The sequence below is a fragment of the Octopus sinensis genome, linkage group LG18, assembly GCF_006345805.1.
Source record: "Octopus sinensis linkage group LG18, ASM634580v1, whole genome shotgun sequence".
Taxonomy (NCBI): domain Eukaryota; kingdom Metazoa; phylum Mollusca; class Cephalopoda; order Octopoda; family Octopodidae; genus Octopus; species Octopus sinensis.
Window position 1 is genome coordinate 54,772,088 of NC_043014.1, and position 21,933 is coordinate 54,794,020.

The 21,933-nt window shown below is 40.9% G+C and overlaps 1 protein-coding gene across 2 annotated transcripts in view; it reads left to right on the forward strand.

Moving 5' to 3' along the window:
* LOC115221391 (DNA topoisomerase I, mitochondrial) overlaps nucleotides 1-21,933 on the forward strand; it is a 54,237-nt gene that overhangs the window by 23,895 nt on the left and 8,409 nt on the right. The window contains exons 1-13 of one of the 2 annotated variants that reach the window (XM_036511088.1): nucleotides 2,921-2,943; nucleotides 6,682-7,346; nucleotides 9,199-9,290; nucleotides 11,469-11,553; nucleotides 12,442-12,539; nucleotides 13,631-13,746; nucleotides 15,098-15,219; nucleotides 17,225-17,347; nucleotides 18,582-18,769; nucleotides 19,953-20,016; nucleotides 20,366-20,590; nucleotides 20,937-21,191; nucleotides 21,729-21,843. In XM_036511088.1, the coding sequence (XP_036366981.1) occupies nucleotides 2,937-2,943; nucleotides 6,682-7,346; nucleotides 9,199-9,290; nucleotides 11,469-11,553; nucleotides 12,442-12,539; nucleotides 13,631-13,746; nucleotides 15,098-15,219; nucleotides 17,225-17,347; nucleotides 18,582-18,769; nucleotides 19,953-20,016; nucleotides 20,366-20,590; nucleotides 20,937-21,191; nucleotides 21,729-21,843 (2,155 nt within the window). In that variant the 5' untranslated portion in view covers nucleotides 2,921-2,936. Of the gene's footprint in view, nucleotides 1-2,920; nucleotides 2,944-6,681; nucleotides 7,347-9,198; nucleotides 9,291-11,468; nucleotides 11,554-12,441; nucleotides 12,540-13,630; nucleotides 13,747-15,097; nucleotides 15,220-17,224; nucleotides 17,348-18,581; nucleotides 18,770-19,952; nucleotides 20,017-20,365; nucleotides 20,591-20,936; nucleotides 21,192-21,728; nucleotides 21,844-21,933 lie in introns of those variants that run through there. The other variant, XM_029791565.2, reaches the window with a different exon arrangement.

Below are 21,933 nucleotides of genomic sequence, written 5' to 3' on the forward strand. Positions count from 1 at the left end.
TCTTCATCGATACCAATATTGTCCCTTGGCAAACTGGCAGAATCGATAGTTTGCCGGACAAAACGGTTCGCGGCATTTCTTCCCGCAAAATAAGGGACCAGTTAAGCACTAGAGCAGTGGTTTTCAACCAGGGTTCCGCCAGTACAGTCCAGGGGTTCCGCAAGAAGTTACAAAACTGCTAAAATCATCAGTAATTTTTAATTCTCCTGTGCAGATATGTGTGCATTAGACTATTAAATTATTGCACAGGGGTTCCTCGAGCCAGTGGAATGTTTCCTTGGGGTTCCGCTCCAGCAAAAAGTTTGAAAAGCACTGCACTAGAGGGTAAATGTAATCGATTACTGTCCTCGCCCTCGAAATTTCGGGCCTTGTACCTTTAAACAGAAAGGATTAATTTAAGTTACAATACGAACTCAAGCCAAACATAGCCAGCGGCAAGGTTTCGATTCCCAACCATAGCCATTCTATTTCACGCGTGTTGCCTTTAGGATAGTTAAAAACACGGGAAAACCTTCACACACCTAATTTTGGGGTGGTTTCATAAATGAGTCGGGAACCGTTTTCCATTCTTTTTTCTTTCACTTACAAAAATATTATAAGAAGGTCCAGGACTGTTGTGTAAATTTTAAAGGGTGACCACTTCAACTAATGTTTATTGTGGAAGCACTCCGTCGGTTACGACGACGAGGGTTCCGGTTGATCCGAATCAACGGAACAGCCTGCTCGTGAAATTAACGTGTAAGTGGCTGAGCACTCCACAGACACGTGCATCCTTAACGTAGTTCTCGGGGATATTCAGCGTGACACAGAGAGTGACAAGGCCGGCCCCTTTGAAATACAGGTACAACAGAAACAGGAAGTAAGAGTGAGAGAAAGTTGTGGTGAAAGAGTACAGCAGGGATCACCACCATCCCCTGCCGGAGCTTTAGGTGTTTTCGCTCAATAAACACTCACAACGCCCGGTCTGGTAATCGAAACCGCGATCCTATGACCGCGAGTCCGTTGCCCTAATCACTGGGCCATTGCGCATCCACACTAATGTTTATTATCTCCTTCTCCTTCTCAATACTGTGTGTGCTGTACTACTGTTAACTGGAATCGAACCTGTCTTTGATTCCACAGGCCTTAACTCAACAAATGTTTGTGTGTGGTGACTCCCACGTCCACAGTTCTTCCGTGAACGGTTGAATCACAAGCGACGGCTCCGTTCAACAAGCGTCACGCTATCGTCATTCATGGTTGTTGCCGATCCTTTTGCGTCACTAACATTTCTTGTCAAAAGATACAAATGACACATTTCTATCCTCCACCTCCTTACACACGCACACGTGTGTGTGTATATGGATGGAGAGAGAGCTACAGACAGGTGGATAGATAGACAGGTGGATAGATGGATAGGTCCGAGGCTTTGATTTTCTTTTCTTTTTTTATCTTTTTTTACTTGTTTCAGTCATTTGACTGCGGCCATGCTGGAGCACCGCCTTTAGTCGAACAAATCGACCCCGGGACTTATTCTTTGTAAGCCCAGTACTTATTCTATCGATCTCTTTTGCCGAACCGCTAAGTGACGGGGACGTAAACACACCAGCATCGGTTGTCAAGCAATGCTAGGGGGACAAACACAGACACACACATACATATATATATATATATATACACATATATACGACAGGCTTCTTTCAGTTTCCGTCTACCAAATCCACTCACAAGGCTTTGGTCGGCCCGGGGCTATAGCAGAAGACACTTGCCCAAGATGCCACGCAGTGGGAATGAACCCGGAACCATGTGGTTGGTTAGCAAGCTACTTACCACACAGCCACTCCTGCGCCTTTCTGTTTACAAAATCTTTTTTCTTTTTCTAAGTTTGTTGATTTTTAATCCTCAGAAAATGTCAGTGTGTGTGTTATATAACGTAAATTGATTATTAAAGCTTAGACTTATTTCAATACGAAATTCCGTGTGTTTTCCCACGTCAATGGCAGTGGGAAATAGCATTTACTTTGAGGAGTGTAACAACCATTGCACTGATTGTTAAATCATTTCTGCCGAGTGTGACCAAACTCAGTGGAGTTGGCCTCGGTCACGCTTCTTTTGTTATTTAGTGTGTGTGTGTGTGTGTTGGACGATGACAAAGCTGGAACTGGTCATAAATGATGTCAAAATAAATGTAAACTTTTTCTACGTCTATGAGAAAGAATAAGTCGCAGGTTGAAATAAAAGTGCTGGGGTCGATTGGTTCATCTAAAGATTCTCCATGGCGGTGCCCCAGTATGGCCGCAGTTAATATAGTTTGTTCCCTACATCTGACTCTACGTACGGCACATAACTATTTCTCCCTTAAAAATGCAAAAATTACATTTCCGAAATTATTTCTCTATTTTTAATTTATTTTTCAAAGTTATTTTTTAATAACGATTACTCAGACTTCAGTTTTTCTAATTCTCCCAAATTTTCGTTTTGTGATCATAAAAGGAAAGAATATACCAGTACCTTCATTTAGAGATGAAACGAAATAAATAAATAACGGGAGAATGCTTACTTAAGGGAGTTTAGCTGCTATTTCTAAATGTCAAGAAGCCGCGCAGTTGTTCCTGTGGTTAAATACGAGACGGAAGTTAAGCTAAATAAATATTTTCAGCTTTTTTCCATTAAAAAATGTGGTTATGTAAATTCTAGGAGCCAAAAAAATAAAAATCATAATTTCATTTTTTTTTTTTTTCGAAAGAATATTTATTGCGGACGCTGTATAAAACGCAAAGCGAATCTTGTGTCCATAGGTTGCAGTTTGTTACCATCCTGGGACGCCCGTTGCCTTATTTCGACAGGACATTTATGCTGTTAAAAAAAAAAAAGAAAGACCGTTGTTGGCCTCGAAACCCACAGCCGTCATTTTCGAATTCATTTTTTTTTTTTGCAAATCATTCCAATTCTAAAACATGATAGGTTTGTTTCTCTTCGCTTTATTAAATTATTTAATTTGTTTTTTTTTAATTCTTTATTTTGTTTGTGTCAACGTAGTTCGTGTCACTGACCGGGTTGACTACAAAATAAGAAATGAAATACTGCTGTGTATATATATATATATATATATGTGTGTGTGGGTGTGTGTTTAGAAATGGCTGTCTCACTCGTTTCATGACATAATTACTTATTCCAGTTTTGATCGCCGGCTCAGTTCCTTCTCTTTGGGGGTCTTTTCCTGCCTCTTTTTAAAATGTCAGATTTGGGGTAAACTTTACATTCTCGCATTCCCCCTCTCCTATTTACCTTTCTCACAAGGCCTGGGACTTCGAAGGACAGACATCCCGACGGTTATTTTAATTTTGTCGTTCACTCTCGATCGTTATTTTTAACTACCAGTCGTCGTACAAAAAAATCCTCACTTATAATACAATAATGTTTGTGTGTGTTCAAAATCCTCGTTATTATACGACTTTGCTTTTCGTCCTTTCAGGTTCGATAAAACCCACCAAATCCCTCGACTTGCCCCCTTCTCCTCTTAGGGTTAGAAGAATCGTTAAGGACACCTGGCAGAATGTTTACCGTCATTCCGTCCGCCCTTACGTTCTGAGTTCAAATTGGGTCGAGATCGACTTTGTCTTTTCGGGGAATCGATAAAATAAATACTAGTTGAGTACTAAAGGTCAATGTTATCGACGAACCCCCTGCCCTAAAATTTCAAGCTTTGTACCTATCGAAGAAAAGATTATTATTATTATTGTTTGGGTTACCTTGTCCGACGGTCGGATTTTCGCACCTGGTGAAATTTTCGATAAGAAAAATTATTTTTGTACTTAATAACCTTTGATATAAAAAGTCATTGACCATAACATTATTTCTAGAGTCTATGAAATCGTTCGTCATGATAGTTGTTAGTTTGGGGCTACCAGCTTGTGTCTGGAAACCTGTTTCTTTGCCCTCGGTCTTGAGTGAAGAAAACCCGAAATCAAAAAAACATTCAAACCATTATTCCGTGCTTTTTTCTAGAATACAGAAAACCTCTTCATTTTCCTTGTTTATTTATTTTAAGATAAGGAAGGAGTGAATTAAGGAAGGTCTTCCTGCTATTTCTAACAGGGCGACCAGTCATGAACACTATCTCGAGGCATGTTGATGCATGCGATATCTCCTGCTGTTTATTTGAATGTTTCTTTCGTAGTCCCATCGCCCCATAATTAATGATTGTTTATCGGTGACTAATGTAATCGTTTGAGTTTTTAATAAATGGTGTTTCACACAGGAAGCACAAGTGACCAGGCCAATCCCGTCTGCAGTGAAAGTCTCGTCTCCAGTTACAAAACATTATTATTTACACGGAACTAAATTACTTGGCAGTTGGGATGTCTGTTTTGGTTTAGTGATGAAGTGAGCATGTTCGAGTTCTATCCCGCCTCAACTAAATTGGAAAGGCAAACAAACAAGGTAGAGAGTGTTAGGACTTAGATAGGTGGAACTTGGTCGATTTAACCTATTTCTTAATTGCCCAGAAGGGGCTAAACACAGAGGGGACAAACAAGGACAAAGGGATTAAGTCGATTACATCGACCCCACTGCGTAGCTGGTACTTAATTTATCAACCCCGAAAGGATGAAAGGCAAAGTCGACCTCGGCTGAATTTGAACTCAGAACGTAACGGCAGACGAAATACCTATTTCTTTATTACCCACAAGGGGCTAAACATAGAGGGGACAAACAAGGACAGACAAACGGATTAAGTCGATTATATTGACCCCAGTGCGTAACTGGTACTTAATTTATCGACCCCGAAAGGATGAAAGGAAAAGTCGAACTCGGCGGAATTTGAACTCAGAACGTAACGGCAGACGAAATACTGCTTGGCTTTTCGCCCGGCGTGCTAACGATTCTGCCAATTCGTGATTACAAATGACTGGGGATGCCTTTCATGGCATTCAGGGTCGGTAACTAGTCGCAACAATCTGATTTTAAATGTTAGGTTATCTCCCTTAGAGAGGGGTTTGTCTAAATGCCTATGGGTGATGGATGGAGCAGCGTATTTTTAGGTTGTTTAAACTAAAAATGTCAGTGTTGTTGTCCGTTTATAAACAAACTCGAAACATCACGCCATGGTCCACTTTTTAAGCCGACAACAATATGAAGCGTTGTTTGGCTGATTATTAGTAAACAGCTGTTATCTTCTTTGCCGTCACAGGCTTCTTCTAGATGATAGCCGGATGTAAATGAAAAATCCCACGAGAGGTTTACTCTCTTTCCACCAACACATAATTATGTTTTCGTTTACTCTCGTACATGTCTGTAATTCCTCTTACTTCTTTGTCTTCCCCGAGTTTTGCTCTGTCACATCTAGCTCGTTTAGGAGTGTCATATATATATATATATATAATATATATATATATATATATATATATATATATACATACGTATATATATATATACACACATACGTATGTGTACATACATCTATACGTATATCTATATATATATATATACATACGTATATATATATATATACATACGTATATATATATATATATATATATATATATATATACACACATACGTATGTGTACATACATCTATACGTATATATATATATATTATATATATATATACACACATACGTATGTGTACATACATCTATACGTATATCTATATATATATATATATATACATACGTATATATATATATACACACATACGTATGTGTACATACATCTATACGTATATCTATATATATATATATATATATATATATACGCAGGAGTGGCTGTGTGGTAAGTAGCTTGCTAACCAACCACATGGTTCCGGGTTCAGTCCCCCTGCGAGGCATCTTGGGCAAGTGTCTTCTGCTATAGTCCTGGGGTTGATTTGCTCGACTAAAGGCGAAAAAAAAAAGAGTATATATATACACACACATACGTATGTGTACATACATCTATATGTATATATATATATATATATATGCATATGTGGGCACAGGATGTTGTGAAACGTGTACAAAAAAAATTAAAAACATGGAGACTGACCCCTCATCAGTTGTTGGCTGTTTTTCTAGTCTTGTTTAGTGATACAAACAGGAAAAACAGAACTCCAAAATATGAGTATATGTATATATTTTTATTAGTATTTAGCAGAAATAACAGAGTGACTCAAGGTCGGAGAGTTTCGTGCATTGGCCCTTGCAATATATGTGTGTGTGTGTGTATAGTCATATAAATGGGACGGTGTGCTGGGTTTGTAATTTCTAACTCTTGCACCATTATCCTCTCGACTTATTGTTGTTATTGTAGTGACTTTTGGCCATCGTTAGCCAAATATTTGAGGCCTTCCAGATGTAGTTGACATTCTCTCTTCAGAACAAACCTGAGCGTTTTGGGGTTTTTTGTTCGGTGGGGGGTTGCGACATTGCCAAACTTTATGGAATAATTACTGTGGTGTGATGAGGCCGCTGTCAAAGTTTGGTGATTGGAAATGATGCACGTGTGTTCTTGTTATTTTTCATTCCTTAGGACTGCAATATATTCCGATATTTGCATACCAATTGTTCCATTGCATGGTGGTAGGGACCTTGTCAGACTGGCAGGAACATTTTGAATGCGATTTTTTAAGATTGTAATTAAATTTAACAAGATTTGAACCCCTCCTCTCTCTCTCCCCCTCTCACACACACACACATTTATTCTTTTCCTGTTTCTGTTTCAGATCTGAAGTTAAAAGTCAACAATTATGGCACTGTAAATAACCACTCCAACTCGGCTAGTACAAACAATCACATTAAAATGAAAGATGGACACATTTCCAAATCCAAAGACAGTCATAGTAGTTCCAAGCATTCCTCCAGCTCTGAGAAACACAGAGATGGACATTCGGATAAACCCAAGAAGTCATCTAGTTCCGATAAGCACCGTGACGGTCACTCAGACAAGCACAAAGACAAGCACTCTGAGAAACACAAAGATTCTTCGAAACACAGTTCATCCTCATCATCATCGACATCATTAGACAAGCATGGGTCATCGTCATCTAGCAAAAGTAGCTCGCACAACTCAGAGAAACACAAAGACCGCCACAAAGAGAAGAGCTCCTCCTCCTCCAACGACAAACTCAAGGAGAAAAGCAAACACAAACCAAGCGACTCTTCGACGGTGAAGTCGGAGAAGTCCAGCGAAGAGCGCAAGAAGGAGCGGAGTGAGCACCGGGAGGCCAAACCGAATGTGGTCAAGACGGAACATACATCTATAAAGTCCGATTCTAAACATATGAACAATATGTCCTCATCCAAACACAACTCTGTGACCAGTCCCGTATCAAAGATCTCCCCCAGCAAGATTAAGAGAGAACCAATGAGTGATGATGATATTCCACTGGTAATTAATCATTAATTATTTCTATTTTGATTTGTTTATTTTAACCCTTTCGTTACCAATCCGGCTGAAACCGGCTCTGGCTCTTTAGTACAAATGTCTTGTTTTCATAAGTTTTGAATTAAAATCTTCCACCAAATCTTAGTTAAAATTTATGTTCCTAACACTAGCTTAACGATAACGAAGTTAATTTACTAAATTCTTTGTTATATTTAAAGTAATTGTAAGAAACTCAGAGCATCTCAAAATAAATACAGTAACGAAAGGGTTAAATGGCGTTGTCCGTGAATTATTGTCTAATTTCTTCCTTAATGACACATTCTGAGACCCCTCTACAAAGATGGCTAATCTTTTTGTGACCATATAAGGAAATAAAACTTAGTTTGTCTTTTGATTGATTTTGAAAATATAATCATGAATTTGACAGGATTAGTAAAATAAACTTCATTCATTATTAACTTGGTGAAGCGGTGAAAGAGTTTCCTGGCTTATAATTTATGATGGGAGCTGTTTACTTTAAAAATGTGCTCTTTTAAAATTATTAGGTTTTGTATGATCAAGGTAAGTGTGGTCTCTGATGAGTTGTTATAAAAAAAGAAAAGGGTTAATATTAAAGTTAATGTGAAGGTGGTGGTGGTGGTGGTCGGTTGGCAGACCTGTTGTTGTACCGGAAAAATTGCTTCACGGCATTTCTTCTGATTTCGAATACCGCTGTAGTCAATAAAATAAGTACCAGTTGAACACTGGGGTTAATGCAATTGATTTACCCCACTCCTCTCCCCTGAAATTGCTGGCCTTGTGCCAAAATATGAAACCAGTGCATAAGTTAATGCAGTTTGAATTATTGGTGAAATGAGTTTCCAAGAGATCTTAGTCCAGGGCTGGAAAATGGATTCAGCTGAATATTGCACCTGAGATCTAGGGACAATCGCGATTGTCCGCACAACAAGGTCAGCACGTTTAGAGGAGAAGCAGTTTGATGTTGCATTGGTATCTGGAAACTGGGGAGGGGGAGGCAGGGGGATTAAAGGCAAACAGAGGGGATAATCTTGTTTGGTTCCTGGGTGTGTCATGGGATCCACCCCCAGACACGTTCTTAGCGTTGTGGGTTAAATAACGAGCACATTAGCTGAGGGTAAAATAAACAGTGCATGACCGCCAAGAGCACCATCTGAGCTTGGTCGTTGCCAGAGCAGCCAACTGGCTTCTGTGTCAGTGGCACATAAAAGGCACCATTCGAGCGTGATCATTACAAGCATCGCCTTACTGGCACCTGTGCCGGTGGCATGTGTAAAAAGATTCAAGCGAGGTCCTTACCAGTAGCACCTGATTGGCCCTGTGCCGGTGGCATGTAAAAAGCACCCACTACACTCTCGGAGTGGTTGGCATTAGGAAGGGCATCCAGCTGTAGAAACTCTGCCAGATCAAGATTGGAACCTGGTGCAGCCATCTGGTTCGCCAGTCCTCAGTCAAAATTGTCCAACCCATGCCAGCATGGAAAGAGGACGTTAAACGATGATGATGTTGTTGGAGTTTGCTTTTTTTTTTTTGCTGGGTGGTGAAGGAGGGTCAAGATAGATCTCACCATGGAATTGGACGGTTTTTACAGTTATCGGGTCACATTTTTCTTTTCCTTAGACAAGTCTCTTTACTTAAATTGTCTTTGCTACTCTAGTCAAGTTTAATTGACCGTTTTGGATTTTAGTAGTCTTCATCAAGCTGTGAAAACCACATTTTGGAGGTGTTTCACTCACGTACAATGAACTCACTAAATCTCTAGTGACCTGTCTATCTTTATATATTTGTGTGTTTGTGGTCGCAATTTTTACATTGTTTCATTTCTTCTCTTTTGTAGATTAAAAGGAAACCTGATGATGTTGCTATTAAGAAGATGAAAGTAGAGAGTGATGATGAACCTCTACAGGAGAAATACAAGGCAAAAATACAGTTAGTATCTCTGGTTCTACTAGTTTTGTTGACTCTTTCCAATCTGATCCAGCAGACAGAATAATGGTCGGAAGAGTCCTGTCCGTGACCATCTCCCCTTTGTGTTTATCAAGGACTGCATTCTCCAATCTGTCCTTTTTAAAGACTAAAATGTTATTTAAGGGATTGTATTGTCTACTGTGTCTTTTTTTCTTTTAAAGACAGTAGTGTGATTTGAAGCAGATTTGACTGCTATCTCTAACATGAAGGTAGTCCATGTAGAGATACCTTTGTTGTCTCAGGAAGTCAAACCAACTGATATCAACTCAGTTGAGTGAATATTAATTCTCTATATCTAGGACTAAATTATCTTATGTGTCTTATTTGTAAAATGATAGCATGTTATTTAAGGAGTATTTAGCTGCTATTTCTAGCATGTCATACAGCCACACAGAGGCTTCCACTTTAAACTCAGTGCAGAGTTGTGTTGGTTAGTACAATGACAGCAGTAGTATATCTGTCAGTCATTCAGTAGACCTGACATATAACTGACCAATTAATTGGTCCCTAGCGCTAACTTGTTAACTAACACACTGGACATACCATGTTTTGGTGTTGACTGATGTCACATTGAAGACATGGGTGCGGTGGAGATGGTGGTGGGTTTTGAACTGGCAAAAATCATACTTTGATCTCTTCGGGTACCATTCAAGCTATTTATTTGACAATTGCAAGTTACTTGGTGACCCTATCAGTGCTGGTACCATGTAGAAAACACCGGCGCTGGTGCCACATGGAAAAACAGCCAGTGCACTCTGTAAAGTGGTTGGCATTAGGAAGGGCATCCAGCTGTAGAAATCATGCCAAAACAGACAACTGGTGCCTGGGGCGGCCCTTGGCCTTATCAGCTCCTGTCAAACCGTCCAACCCATGCCAGCATGGAAAACAGATGTTAACCCTTTCGTTGCTGCATAGTATCATGCCAAGTGAGATCGCAGTTGTGGCCAATGCCGGTGCTATCTGACTGGCACGCAAAAAGCACCACTCACGCATTGGGCCTCATGGAGGCAGTGGCAGGTGACCAAGACCCATGGCGATATACCGTGCTTGAAGAAGACTTGTCAGGCCAAGTGAGACCATAGTCATGGCCAATGCTGGTATCAGGTCAATGGTACCTGAGCCGGTGGCATGTAAAAAGCACCCGCTACACTCTTGGAGTGGTTGACATTAGGAAGGGCATCCAGCCATAGAAACCTTGCCAGATCAGATCGAAACCTGGTGCAAGCACCCCCAGCTTACAAGTTTTCAGTCAAACTGTCCAACTCATGCCAGTATGAAAAGCAGACGTTGAACGATGATGATGATGATGATGTGTGTGTGTGTTTTACTGTCTCCTTTCCTTGACTTTGTGTGAGAGATGTAAATGAATGTCACCACCATGCTAACAAGTGTCCTTTATTTCTAATCTTCCCTCGAAACTCTTCTGGTTGTGGGGAAATATCTTGCTTGGCAATGGGAAGGCATCAAACTGTGGAAAATCCACCCCCGACATATTCCTGCTGGGCCCATGCAAGTCTGGAAGAGTGGACATGAATCAATAATGATGGTGATAATGGTCATCTTGCCATAAGATTCTGCTTCACAAATCAGTTCTCATCTAAGCCATGCCATGATGGGAAAACAGATGTTTGGCCAAATGATTGTACATAGATGCTGGCTGTGTGGACAAGAATCCCTCTTTGCAACGACGTGGGTTTGAGTTCAGTTCCACTGCACAGTATCTTTGGCAAGTGTCATTCACTGGGTCAGTCAGTGCTTTGTGAATGAATCTGTCGTATGTGTGTGTGTGTGTGTGCTTGACAAATGGTGTTGGTTTGTTTACATCCTTGTAATTTAGCACTTCAGCAAAAGAGAACCAATCCAATAGGAAAAACTCTGCAAGGTGGTGCCCCAGCATGGCCGTTTGGGGTGAGGAATGAACAGTGTTGGTTGGAAACTAATATTATTGACTCGAGAGAGTAAAAAACCGATGTTGACTTCTCTGGGTTTGAACTTAGAAGCCAGAGATACGAAATCCGTTGTTGAAGCGATTGTTTGGTGTGGAATTGTGTTGAATGAAGTGATGGGGAGGCTGAGGAGGAGGATGTGGTTTCTTTCTGCATCACTAAAATATGTTTTGTTTTTGTGTGTTTCTTTCAGAGCTGAAAAATTGAAGGCTAAAGAGAGGAAAGAAGACATTGAGAACAGAAAGAGAAAAGCAGAGGAAACCTATGAGCCAATAAAAGTAATCTGTTTATTATTGTTGTTGTTGTTGTTGTAGCCTTTTTAAGCTTTGCAGTGATGAGATACTGAACGTTATTTTAGCCTGAATAGATTTTACATTCCTCTGACACCAAACATCACTGACAAAATGAACAATCGTTAGAACCCTAATTAGGTTTTATTATTTAAACTGTACTTAGTTTAGTTGGTGGACTGCCAGTTTACTTCTATAAAGACAGTAGTGTGATGTGAAACGGATTTGACTGCTGTTTCTAGCATGAAGGTAGTCCATGTAGAGGCACCTTTGTTGTTTCTGGAAGTTGAACTGACCGATCAACACTGTAAATTCAGTCCGGTGAATCGGCCTTTGACATTCTTTTATATGTATATATCTATTTATGGAGGCGCAATGGCCTAGTGGTTAGGGCAGCGGACTCGCGGTTTCGATTCCCAGACCGGGCGTTGTGAGTGTTTATTGAGCGAAAACACCTAAAAGTTCCACGAGGCTCCGGCAGTGGGTGGCGATCCCTGCTGTACTCTTTCTTCTGTTGGCCTGCTCGCTTAGCCAGCGGGGTGGCGTCATTCGAAGGCTAAAACAATGCGAATGCATTGTGACCAGCGATGTGTAACAACATCTGATGGTCTGGTCGGTTACGTGATTACGTGATATCCATTTCTACATGATAGCTTACAACTCCGATATGAGCAATGCCATTGCTTGAGTGTTCTCCTGGCACATGGCTTCATCCCGTCATGGAATTGGTCATTGGGTGCTTCAACCTTTTTCAGTTTATAGCCAGCCATAGAAAGCGATGCCTCTACCTGAAGTCTTTCAAAAGATTTTCTTTTTCTCCCTCATTTATCATTTCCCATTGCTTATCTTTAATGTTTGTGGTTCCTTAAATTTCAGAAGAAAAAAATAAAGAAGGAGATAAAGAATGAAGTAGAGTCTCCAATCAAGGGACGAAAAAAGAAAGATAACGAAGAGCAGCAGACCGTTTGGAAATGGTAAGTTCCTTGGATTTTTTGGAAATGGTATGTTCCTTGGATTTTTTGGAAATGGTATGTTCCTTGGATTTTTTGGAAATGGTAAGTTTCTTGGATTTGTGTCGTGTTTCATACTAGTGGCCAATGTCTCTTTGTCTCTGTCAGAATCCACTGATGCAAAAAAACAACCCCAAAGTCAAACTCAGTTGCTATTGAAAAGATTTTGGGGAGACAATAAAATAATTCTCCACTTTTCCGACCTGATTTTTTGGATTACTTTCTGCTCCCAATCTGTCATGTGATGGGTCTTTGTTCTACATTGCCTTATTTTACCTATTTCTTTACTGCCCACAAGGGGCTACACACAGAGGGGACAAACAAGGACAGACAAACGGATTAAGTCGATTACATCGAACCCGAAAGGATGAAAGGCAAAGTCGACCTCGGCGGAATTTGAACTCAGAACGTAGCGGCAGACGAAATACTGCTAAGCATTTCGCCCGGCGTGCTAACGTTTCTGCCAGATCGCTAGGAATAGGTGCCTGGCTGCTAGGAATAGGTACCAAATCATCAAACTCTGACTGGCCCACATCCTCCTATCCAGCCGGAGATGCGGTGGTTGGAGCTTGAGAGCTGTTTTCAGTACAGTTTACTGTGGGGGTCAACTGCACGGGGAAATGTCTATTTGTATAGTTTGGCAATAAACATGGCTGTGTGGCTTTAAGAAGCTTGTGTCCCGACCATGTGGTCTTGGGTTCAGTCTCACGGCACGGCACCTTGGACAAATATCTCCTGCCACAGCTCTAGTCTAAAACTTTTGTGGGTGGATTTGGTAGGCAGAAACTAAAAGAAGAACTAGGTGTGTGTGTGTGTGTGTGTGTACACTTGTGTAGACATCATGTGGTTGTGGATGGGTTTCATCGTCATGAAAGGTAGGTTGTTTATGTCCAGTGTTTAACGTAAAACATATTCAGCCTTGCAAAAATATTGCCTTACTTGGAAACTGTTGAGGGTCAATGACAAGACGGGTGTGTGGCCATGGAAAATCTGTCTAACCCATGCAAGCATGGAAAAGTGGACGTTAAGTGATGATTGTTTATTTATCATTTTAGGTGGGAAGAAGAGAGAAGAGATGATGGTGTGAAATGGACTTTCCTTGAACATAAAGGGCCATTGTTTGCCCCAGATTATGATCCTCTACCAGATAATGTAATTTTTAAATATGATGGTGAGTTATTTATTTATTTAATGTTTTTTTCTTCTTGTTATTATTTGTCTGCTGTAACAGTAAATATTTGATAGCTTTGATTTTTTTTATCCGCTTTTATCAGAATTGTCATTGGCTCAGTCCACTTGTCCGCATAATGGCCAACCATTTTGGTCCGTAACAATTTCAGCTGTAATTATGCCATTTGTATTTGGCATGTTGTTCCAACTGAATCTTCTCTTGAAACAATAACCAGAGTTTCTTTTGGAAGACGAGTGTCATGTCTCTACAGAGAAGCTCCGTCCAGAGAGATTAATGACCGCTCCAGCTGTTTACGGTCAAGCAATGGCAAACACTGTAGTTATCGTCATCGTTTAACGTCCGCTTTCCATGCTAGCATGGGTTGGACGGTTTTGACTGATGGCTGCACCAGGCTCCAATCTTGATCTGGCAGAATTTCTACAGCTGGATGCCCTTCCTAACGCCAACCACTCCAAGAGTGTTGGTTAAAACTGAATTATGATCATTCTGTGGTCCCAACTCTTGAGAAAATATGATGGTATATTCAGGACAAGACTTGCAAGTCATAGCACGTGTGTGTGTGTGTGAGTGTGTGCTTGCTGGTTTGTTATGGGACTGAAATACCAATTGACCAACAAGACACGTGTGTTCATGTCTGCCTTGCTGAAAAATATTTGTCATTCTTAATGTTGTCGATATCAGTTCAAGATGTTTGTAGTGTGATAAATCAAGAACCAACTTGACCCTTGAGCCAATATTTAGATCTTTTCTTAAAAGGGGTCTTACATAAAAAGTCATGAGGGAAACTTTTATTATAAATATCATCATCATCATCGTTTAGCGTCCGCTTTCCATGCTAGCATGGGTTGGATGGTTCAACTGGGGTCTGGGAAGCCAGAAGGCTGCACCAGGCCCAGTTTGATCTGGCAATGTTTCTACGGCTGGATGCCCTTCCTAATGCCAACCACTCCGTGAGTGTAGTGGGTGCTTTTTACGTGCCACCGGCACAGGTGCCAGAAAAGGCTGGCAACGGCCACGAACGGATGGTGCTTTTTACGTGCCACCGGCACGAGGCCAGTCGGGGCGGCGCTGGCACGGCCACAAACGGATGGTGGTGCCAGATGAGTCTGGCAAACGGCCACGAACGGATGGTGCTTTTTACGGGTTTTTGTATCATAAAAGCAAAAGCAGTTTGGAGATGGTTAGTATTTTGGTTTGAGTGTGTAATGGACGTGGATGATGTTGATTGGAACCAACTAAATTTTCAGGATTTTAGGAAAGAATTTCATTGTTTAAAAAACAACAGCCTTGTTTTTGAATTGTTAACAAATGAGTGTATAACATTTTGTAGGTAAAGTAATGAAACTCAGCCAGGGTGCTGAAGAAGTTGCAGGCTTCTATGCAAAAATGTTGGAACACGATTATACCAAAAGTGAAATATTTAACAAAAATTTCTTCAAAGATTGGAGAAAGGTCAGTGGCTTTTTTTTTTTCCTTCTCTCTCTCTCTCTCTCTCTCTCTCTCTCTCTCTCTCTCTCTCTCTCTCTCTCTCTCTCCCCCTCTCCCTCTCTCCCTCTCTCTCTCTCTCTCATATTAAGGCAGCAAGCTGGCAGAATCGTTAGCATGCCGGGCAAAATGTTTTGCAGCATTTCTTCGGCCTTTATGGCCTGAGTTCAAATTCTGCTGAGGTCAACTTTGCCTTTAATCCTTTCGGGGTCGATAAAAGAAGTACCAGTGGAACATTGGGTAGAGAGTATTATTATTTATTGATTGATTGATTGAGCTGGGTCCAAGTGTTCAAGTTGCTCTCAGACAGAATCAGCAAGACTCGGTTTAGAACAAGTAGAATTCACTTGACAAGCTGCTCTACAGTTTCTATCTATTCAGTCTCACTTCAAGGTATTGGTCAATAGAAAATGACATTTGCCCCCCAAGATGCTCTGCAATAAGACTGAATGCAGGACCTTGTGATTGCAAAGTGAACCTGTTGACCATTTGGCCATACTGTGGCAACCATTCCTGCCTCTGACTTTGGTATGGTTGTTCTATTGAGGGGATGTTTTGTTCTTTGGTCAGAATTTAAACTTTGGCTGTATTCACATAGAACTTACGTCTCCCAGATTTTAAAAAAAAATGCAACATGAATAGGCGCAGGAGTGGCTGTGTGGTAAGTAGCTTGCTAACCAACCACATGGTTCCGAGTTCAGTCCCACTGCGTAGCATCTTGGGCAAGTGTCTTCTGCTATAGCCCCGGGCTGACCAATGCCTTGTGAGTGGATTTGGTAGATGGAAACTGAAAGAAGCCTGTCGTATATATGTATATATATATATATAAGTGTGTGTGTCTGTGTTTGTCCCCCTAGCATTGCTTGACAACCGATGCTGGTGTGTTTACGTCCCCGTCACTTAACGGTTCAGCAAAAGAGACCGATAGAATAAGTACTGGGCTTACAAAGAATAAGTCCCGGGGTCGAGTTGCTCGACTAGAGGTGGTGCTCCAGCATGGCCGCAGTCAAATGACTGAAACAAGTAAAAAAGAAAAAAATTTTTAAATGAATGTTATCAGTCAGTAATATTACCATGTAGCCTTTTTTGCTTTGAAGGGAGAACAAACTTGGATTTGCTTCAACCATCCAATGGCTGTCAACCACCAACACATTTGTCCTTTCAGAGTTGAATTAAATAAATACCAATCAAATATTGGCTTCAATATAATCAACTACTCCTCCCACAAAATCCCAGCCATTGTCCCTGGATTAGAAAAGGGTTATTAAACGAAAATGAGTTGAAACCCTGCTAGGGTCAGCTTCACCTTCCATCGCTTTGAGGTGAATAAAATCAAAAACTGGGTTTCATTGGATCTTTAGTCACCCCATATCTTTACATTCCAAGTTCGAATCCTACAAAGGTCAGTGTTGTCTGTCAGCCCTTTGGGATCAATAAATTAAAGTACCTGTCAAGTACAGGTGTCAGCCCGCTCAAATTGCTGGCCTTGTGCCGAAATCAGAAACCATTATTAGCACTTTGACATTTAACCCTTTAATGTTCAGATTACTCTGTTAAATATAATACTTTTTCACTCAAATTGTTTTGAATTAATCATGCATTATCTTGTAGCTTTGAGGTTTCAGTGATGTGATTGTTTATTTTTAGCATGACATTGTAGGTTAGGTGTGAGAGGCTAGAAATGGCCAGTTTGAATATAAAACTTTTAGAATATTTGGGCCGGATATGGCCAGTTTAAACACTAAAGGGTTAAGCCAAGTATACCCAGCAAAAATATTTTGTCTGTTTTATGTTCAAACCAGCAGAATTCGGCCCCTCACACCAACCTACAATGTTACGTCATCAAAATTTCAAAAACTGGGAGATAATCCATGTTTAATTAAAAACAATGTGAATTAAGCACAATACATTTGATAGGGTAATCTGAAGGCTAAAAGGGTTAAGAGGAAATTTGCTTTGATTTTCATTTCAGGTTATGTCAGCTTCTGAGAAAGAAACCCTTTCAGATCTGAAGAAATGTGATTTCAGAGACATGCATGCTTTCTTCACTGAACAGTCAGAGGAGAGGAAAAACAGAACTAAAGAAGAAAAGCTGGTAAGAGGACTTTTCAGATTTTCAGCTTAATTTCATTAAAGACTAATTAAAACTGGAGTGTGATGTAAGCCCGTTTAGTAAATCTGGTGCAATGCACCTGTTTGTTAGCTTCAGTCGGTATTTTCTTGCTTGGAAGGAAAGTCTAAATAGTAATTTGGCAAGGCCGGCTGTCTTTCCTTCTATCGTGAGGATCGTTATCATTTTCCATGCTGGGTGGCACGTAAAAAGCACCAACCGATCGTGGTCATTGACAGCCTCCCCTGGCACCTGTGCCGGTGGCATGTAAAAAGCACCCACTACACTCATGGAGTGGTTGGTGTTAGGAAGGGCATCCAGCTGTAGAAACACTGCCAGATCAGACTGGGCCTGGTGCACCCACCTGGCTTCCCAGATCCCCGGTCGAACCGTCCAACCCATGCCAGCACGGAAAACAGACTTTAAATGATGATGATGATGACATGTCAGTTCCAGCCGCAGCTCATCATTTCTTTTACGGCTGTCATCCTGACATCAAACCTCACCATTTCTTCCTGTACCTTCTTTGCTCTTTCTCTTCCGTCATTTGACACCTTTTATGCATCCATTCGTCATCTTTCATAGACATCATCTGTGCACACCTGTGCACTTTACATCTAGTGTATTTCATGTCATCGTCATTTTAACATCTACTTTCTCATGCTTATATGAGGCAGACGAGAAGAAGCTGGGATAGAATTTTCTACAGCTGGATGCCTGTCCCGTCGCCAACCGCCTCTTGTTTCCAAATCATGCAATAATCTCCCAATCGAACAGCAGACAGCCTGCACAGGCTTTATGCAAAGAGTTGGAGACAAACGAGGGAGAATTTTCTTTACAAAATCCACACATTTGTCAGGACAGGTGAGAAAACCTGAGAATGCTTTTGCAGGGAATTGGAAGCGGTCAGCGCTGCCAGTGAGGCCATTGTTTACAACCAATAAACACATGGGAAGACAAGGGAACCACATCATTACACAGACATACTTAATATGATAGAGTGTGCATTGAGAGATTCAGCTGTTATTTCTAGCAAGTCAGACCACCATATAAAGGCACTCTCGTTCTCTTTTAATCCTTTTAGTGTTTCTGATCTTCACCAGACGGGTTGGCTGATGGCTTCAAACCGAAATTTGGAGGTGTTTAATTAATGTTGTTGTGTCCCAGCAGCTGAGGGTGTGGTCACCCCTTTTTCCTTTCTTTCTGTTGCTTTTTTCAGGCATTGAAGAAGAAGAATGAGCAGATTCTAGCTGAGTACGGCTATTGTATTATGGATGGACACAAGGAGAAAATCGGTAACTTTCGGATTGAACCACCGGGTCTCTTCCGGGGTCGAGGAGACCATCCAAAGCAGGGAATGTTGAAGAGGAGGACCATGCCTGAGGATGTGATAATTAATTGTAGCAAGTGAGTTCATTCATGTAGTTTGTTGTTGTCGTTGTTGTTGTTGGTGGTGGTGGTGGTATTAGCAGGTCAGCTAATTAAGGCAGCGAGCTGGCAGAATCGTTAGCACGCCGGACGAAATGCTTAGCGGTATTTCGTCTGCCGCTACGATCTGGGTTCAAATTCCGCTGAGGTCGACTTTGCCTTTCACCCTTTCGGGGTTGATAAAATAAGTACCAGTTACATACTGGGGTCGATGTAATCGACTTAATACCTATGTCTGTCCTTGTTTGTCCCCTCTGTGTTTAGCCCCTTGTGGGTAATAAAGAAACAGGTATTAGCAGGTCAGCCCCGATCAAACAGACCTATGACAGGTGCAGGTCTTGTAGGCACGTGGTTGAGATTAAGTTCATTTTACAACTCCTTGGTCTGGGGGTGCAGTCCAGGTGAAGCCCCTGGACCAGGTGCCTTCCAAATGGGGTACAAGATACTCACGAGGGAAATTTGACTTAACCCTTAATCGTTCGGATTATTATTGATTCCTATTGCTTTGAATCATTTAGGCATTATCTCATAGCTTTGAGATTTCAATGATGTGATTCTTTATTTTTCAGAATGACATTGTAGGGTAGGTGCAAGAGGCTGGATCTATTAAGTTTGCATGTGAAACAGAAAATTTTAGGCCAGATTTGGCAGTATTAAATGCTAAAGGGTTAATCTATTCTCCAGATTCACACCACCCCCTTGTTGTTGGCTGCGTTTGGTTAATTAACAGACAACAAGTCCTCTGTTATTTTGTAAAGTCTGGTTCTCAGCAGCGAAGAGGCATTGTAGAATTCGAATACCAGCTGTATGGGTCATACCAGGTTGTCTAACTTGACTGATTGCCTGTTTGCCTTCTGACTGCACAATCAGGGCTGACCTGATGATATAATTGCATAAGTAAAGATACTTAGAGCTGTTTCTTACTATATAAAATGGTGTAGAACCAGCTGGAACCCATTGCTAAATTAGCAATTAGAGTTGTGCAATTAGCAACCACATTGGTAGAATCATTAAAATGTTTTGCATATTGAGAGGCGTCTTTCTCCTGTTTTGAGTTCAAGTCCCACGAGACTAATTCCAAGTTTGTGCACTTAATGATTTTTGTTATAAATGTTAATAATTATTCACATTATTATTAAATATAAACGTCCTTTTGTTTCAGAGATTCTAATGTTCCTCAGCCTCCAGCTGGCCACAAATGGAAGAAGGTCCAAGCTGACAATAAGGTGGGTTTAATTGTTATTCATCATCATCATCATCGTCTTTATTTAACACTAAATGAGGAGCACTTCTGGGATTAAGAATCCCTGGTGCCACATAAAAAGCAGCCGGTCCACTCTGTAAAGTCATTCGTATTATAGAAACAATATCATTGACTTCACTTTGAAACATAATACCTCAGAATGGCTGCCATCCAATGACTGGAACCTGTTAGAAGAAATAAACAATCTTTTTCTTTTCTTTTTTTTTTCCCCCTTCTAAACTATGAGAAATGTTTCAAGAAAAACCAAGACATTGATGCCAACTGTTTCGATAGTAATAATGATGATGTTGTTGTTGTTGTTGTTTGTGCAGGTCAGTTGGTTAGCATGTTGGTCAGAGAATATTCAGGGCCAAACCAAATACGTCATGTTGAATGCAGCATCACGCTTAAAAGGCGAGAAAGATTGGCAAAAGTACGAAGTGGCCCGGCGCTTATACAAACACGTGGACAAGATCCGTGCAACATACCGAGAGGACTGGAAATCAAAAGAGATGCGAATTCGGCAGAGAGCTGTTGCCTTATACTTCATTGATAAGGTCAGTGGTGGTGGTCACCATGTGGAGGCACCTTTTTGAAAAAAAAAAATAATAATAATAATAATAATAATAATCTAACTTATGCATGTTTGTTATAAGATTTAACCTTGTTTTGTTATAGTTTTTAATTATTTATTTGATTACGTGTTCATAATTTCTTAATGAAATACATTCCTGTGTGTTTCAATTAATTTTTTAAATAATCAACAATTTCGAAATCCAGTCATATCAGCCCAAATACCTTTTCGATCTACTGCTTATTATATCAAGTAAGCTAATTAAACCGCAATAACAACTGTAGCCAAGCATTTGTGAATATGAGTCGTGTTGTCTTTTCTGTTTGCAGCTTGCTTTGAGGGCAGGTAACGAGAAAGAGGAAGGGGAAACTGCTGACACGGTGGGTTGTTGCTCTCTGCGCGTGGAACACATTAAGCTGCATCCGGAGATCGACAACAAGGAATTTGTGGTGGAGTTTGATTTTCTCGGTAAAGATTCCATCCGTTACCAGAACAAAGTGCCTGTGGAGAAGCGTGTTTTCAAGAACCTGCAACTGTTTATGGAGAACAAGCAGCCGGGTGACGACTTGTTCGACAGATTAAATGTAAGGCTTGCAATTTCTCTCCTACTACCTCTCTCCTCTCTCCTCTCTCTCTCTCTCCCCCCCTCTCACTCACACTTACACTTTCTGTCTTTTTTTTTTTTCGTATCATCATCATCATCATTGTTCGACCGTGGTCGAGACAATGGAATTTACTATGTTACGCCAGACTTCACGGTCCATTATGGCATTACGGAGGTCCTGTTGCTGGATGCCTGTATCCTTGGAGATTACATCAGGATAGGAGAGTGTGCGCCCTCTGGTATTGCGAGTAGATGGCTTCCAGAGGAGAAGAGTAGAAATTACTTCTTTTTCAGCTCTACAACAATGTCCAGCAAACTGGACTCTCCTACCTTTTTTTGTATACTTTCTCTGCATTTTCTTCTCTTTCAAACCTCCTTTTTTCTTCTCTTACCGTAATGTTGATTGAACTCTTGTGTGTCTGCCTACAAAAGCACATAAGACCCTGTTGCTCCGCCTCAAACGTGGGTTTCTCTAACATTTTGCCTTCTTTCTTCTGCTGCTTTGCCTCTTCCTCAGACGGCCACTTTGAACAAACATTTACACGATTTGATGGAAGGCCTGACTGCCAAAGTCTTCAGGACGTTCAATGCCTCCAAGACGCTGCAAGAGCAGCTCGATCTCCTGACTAACCGTGAGTATCAACTTGGTGCCTGTTGCAGTCCCCGGGAGTAGTATGTGGAGGGCACGGGTGGATTGTCTCGAGTTAGGTTAGAATGTTGAT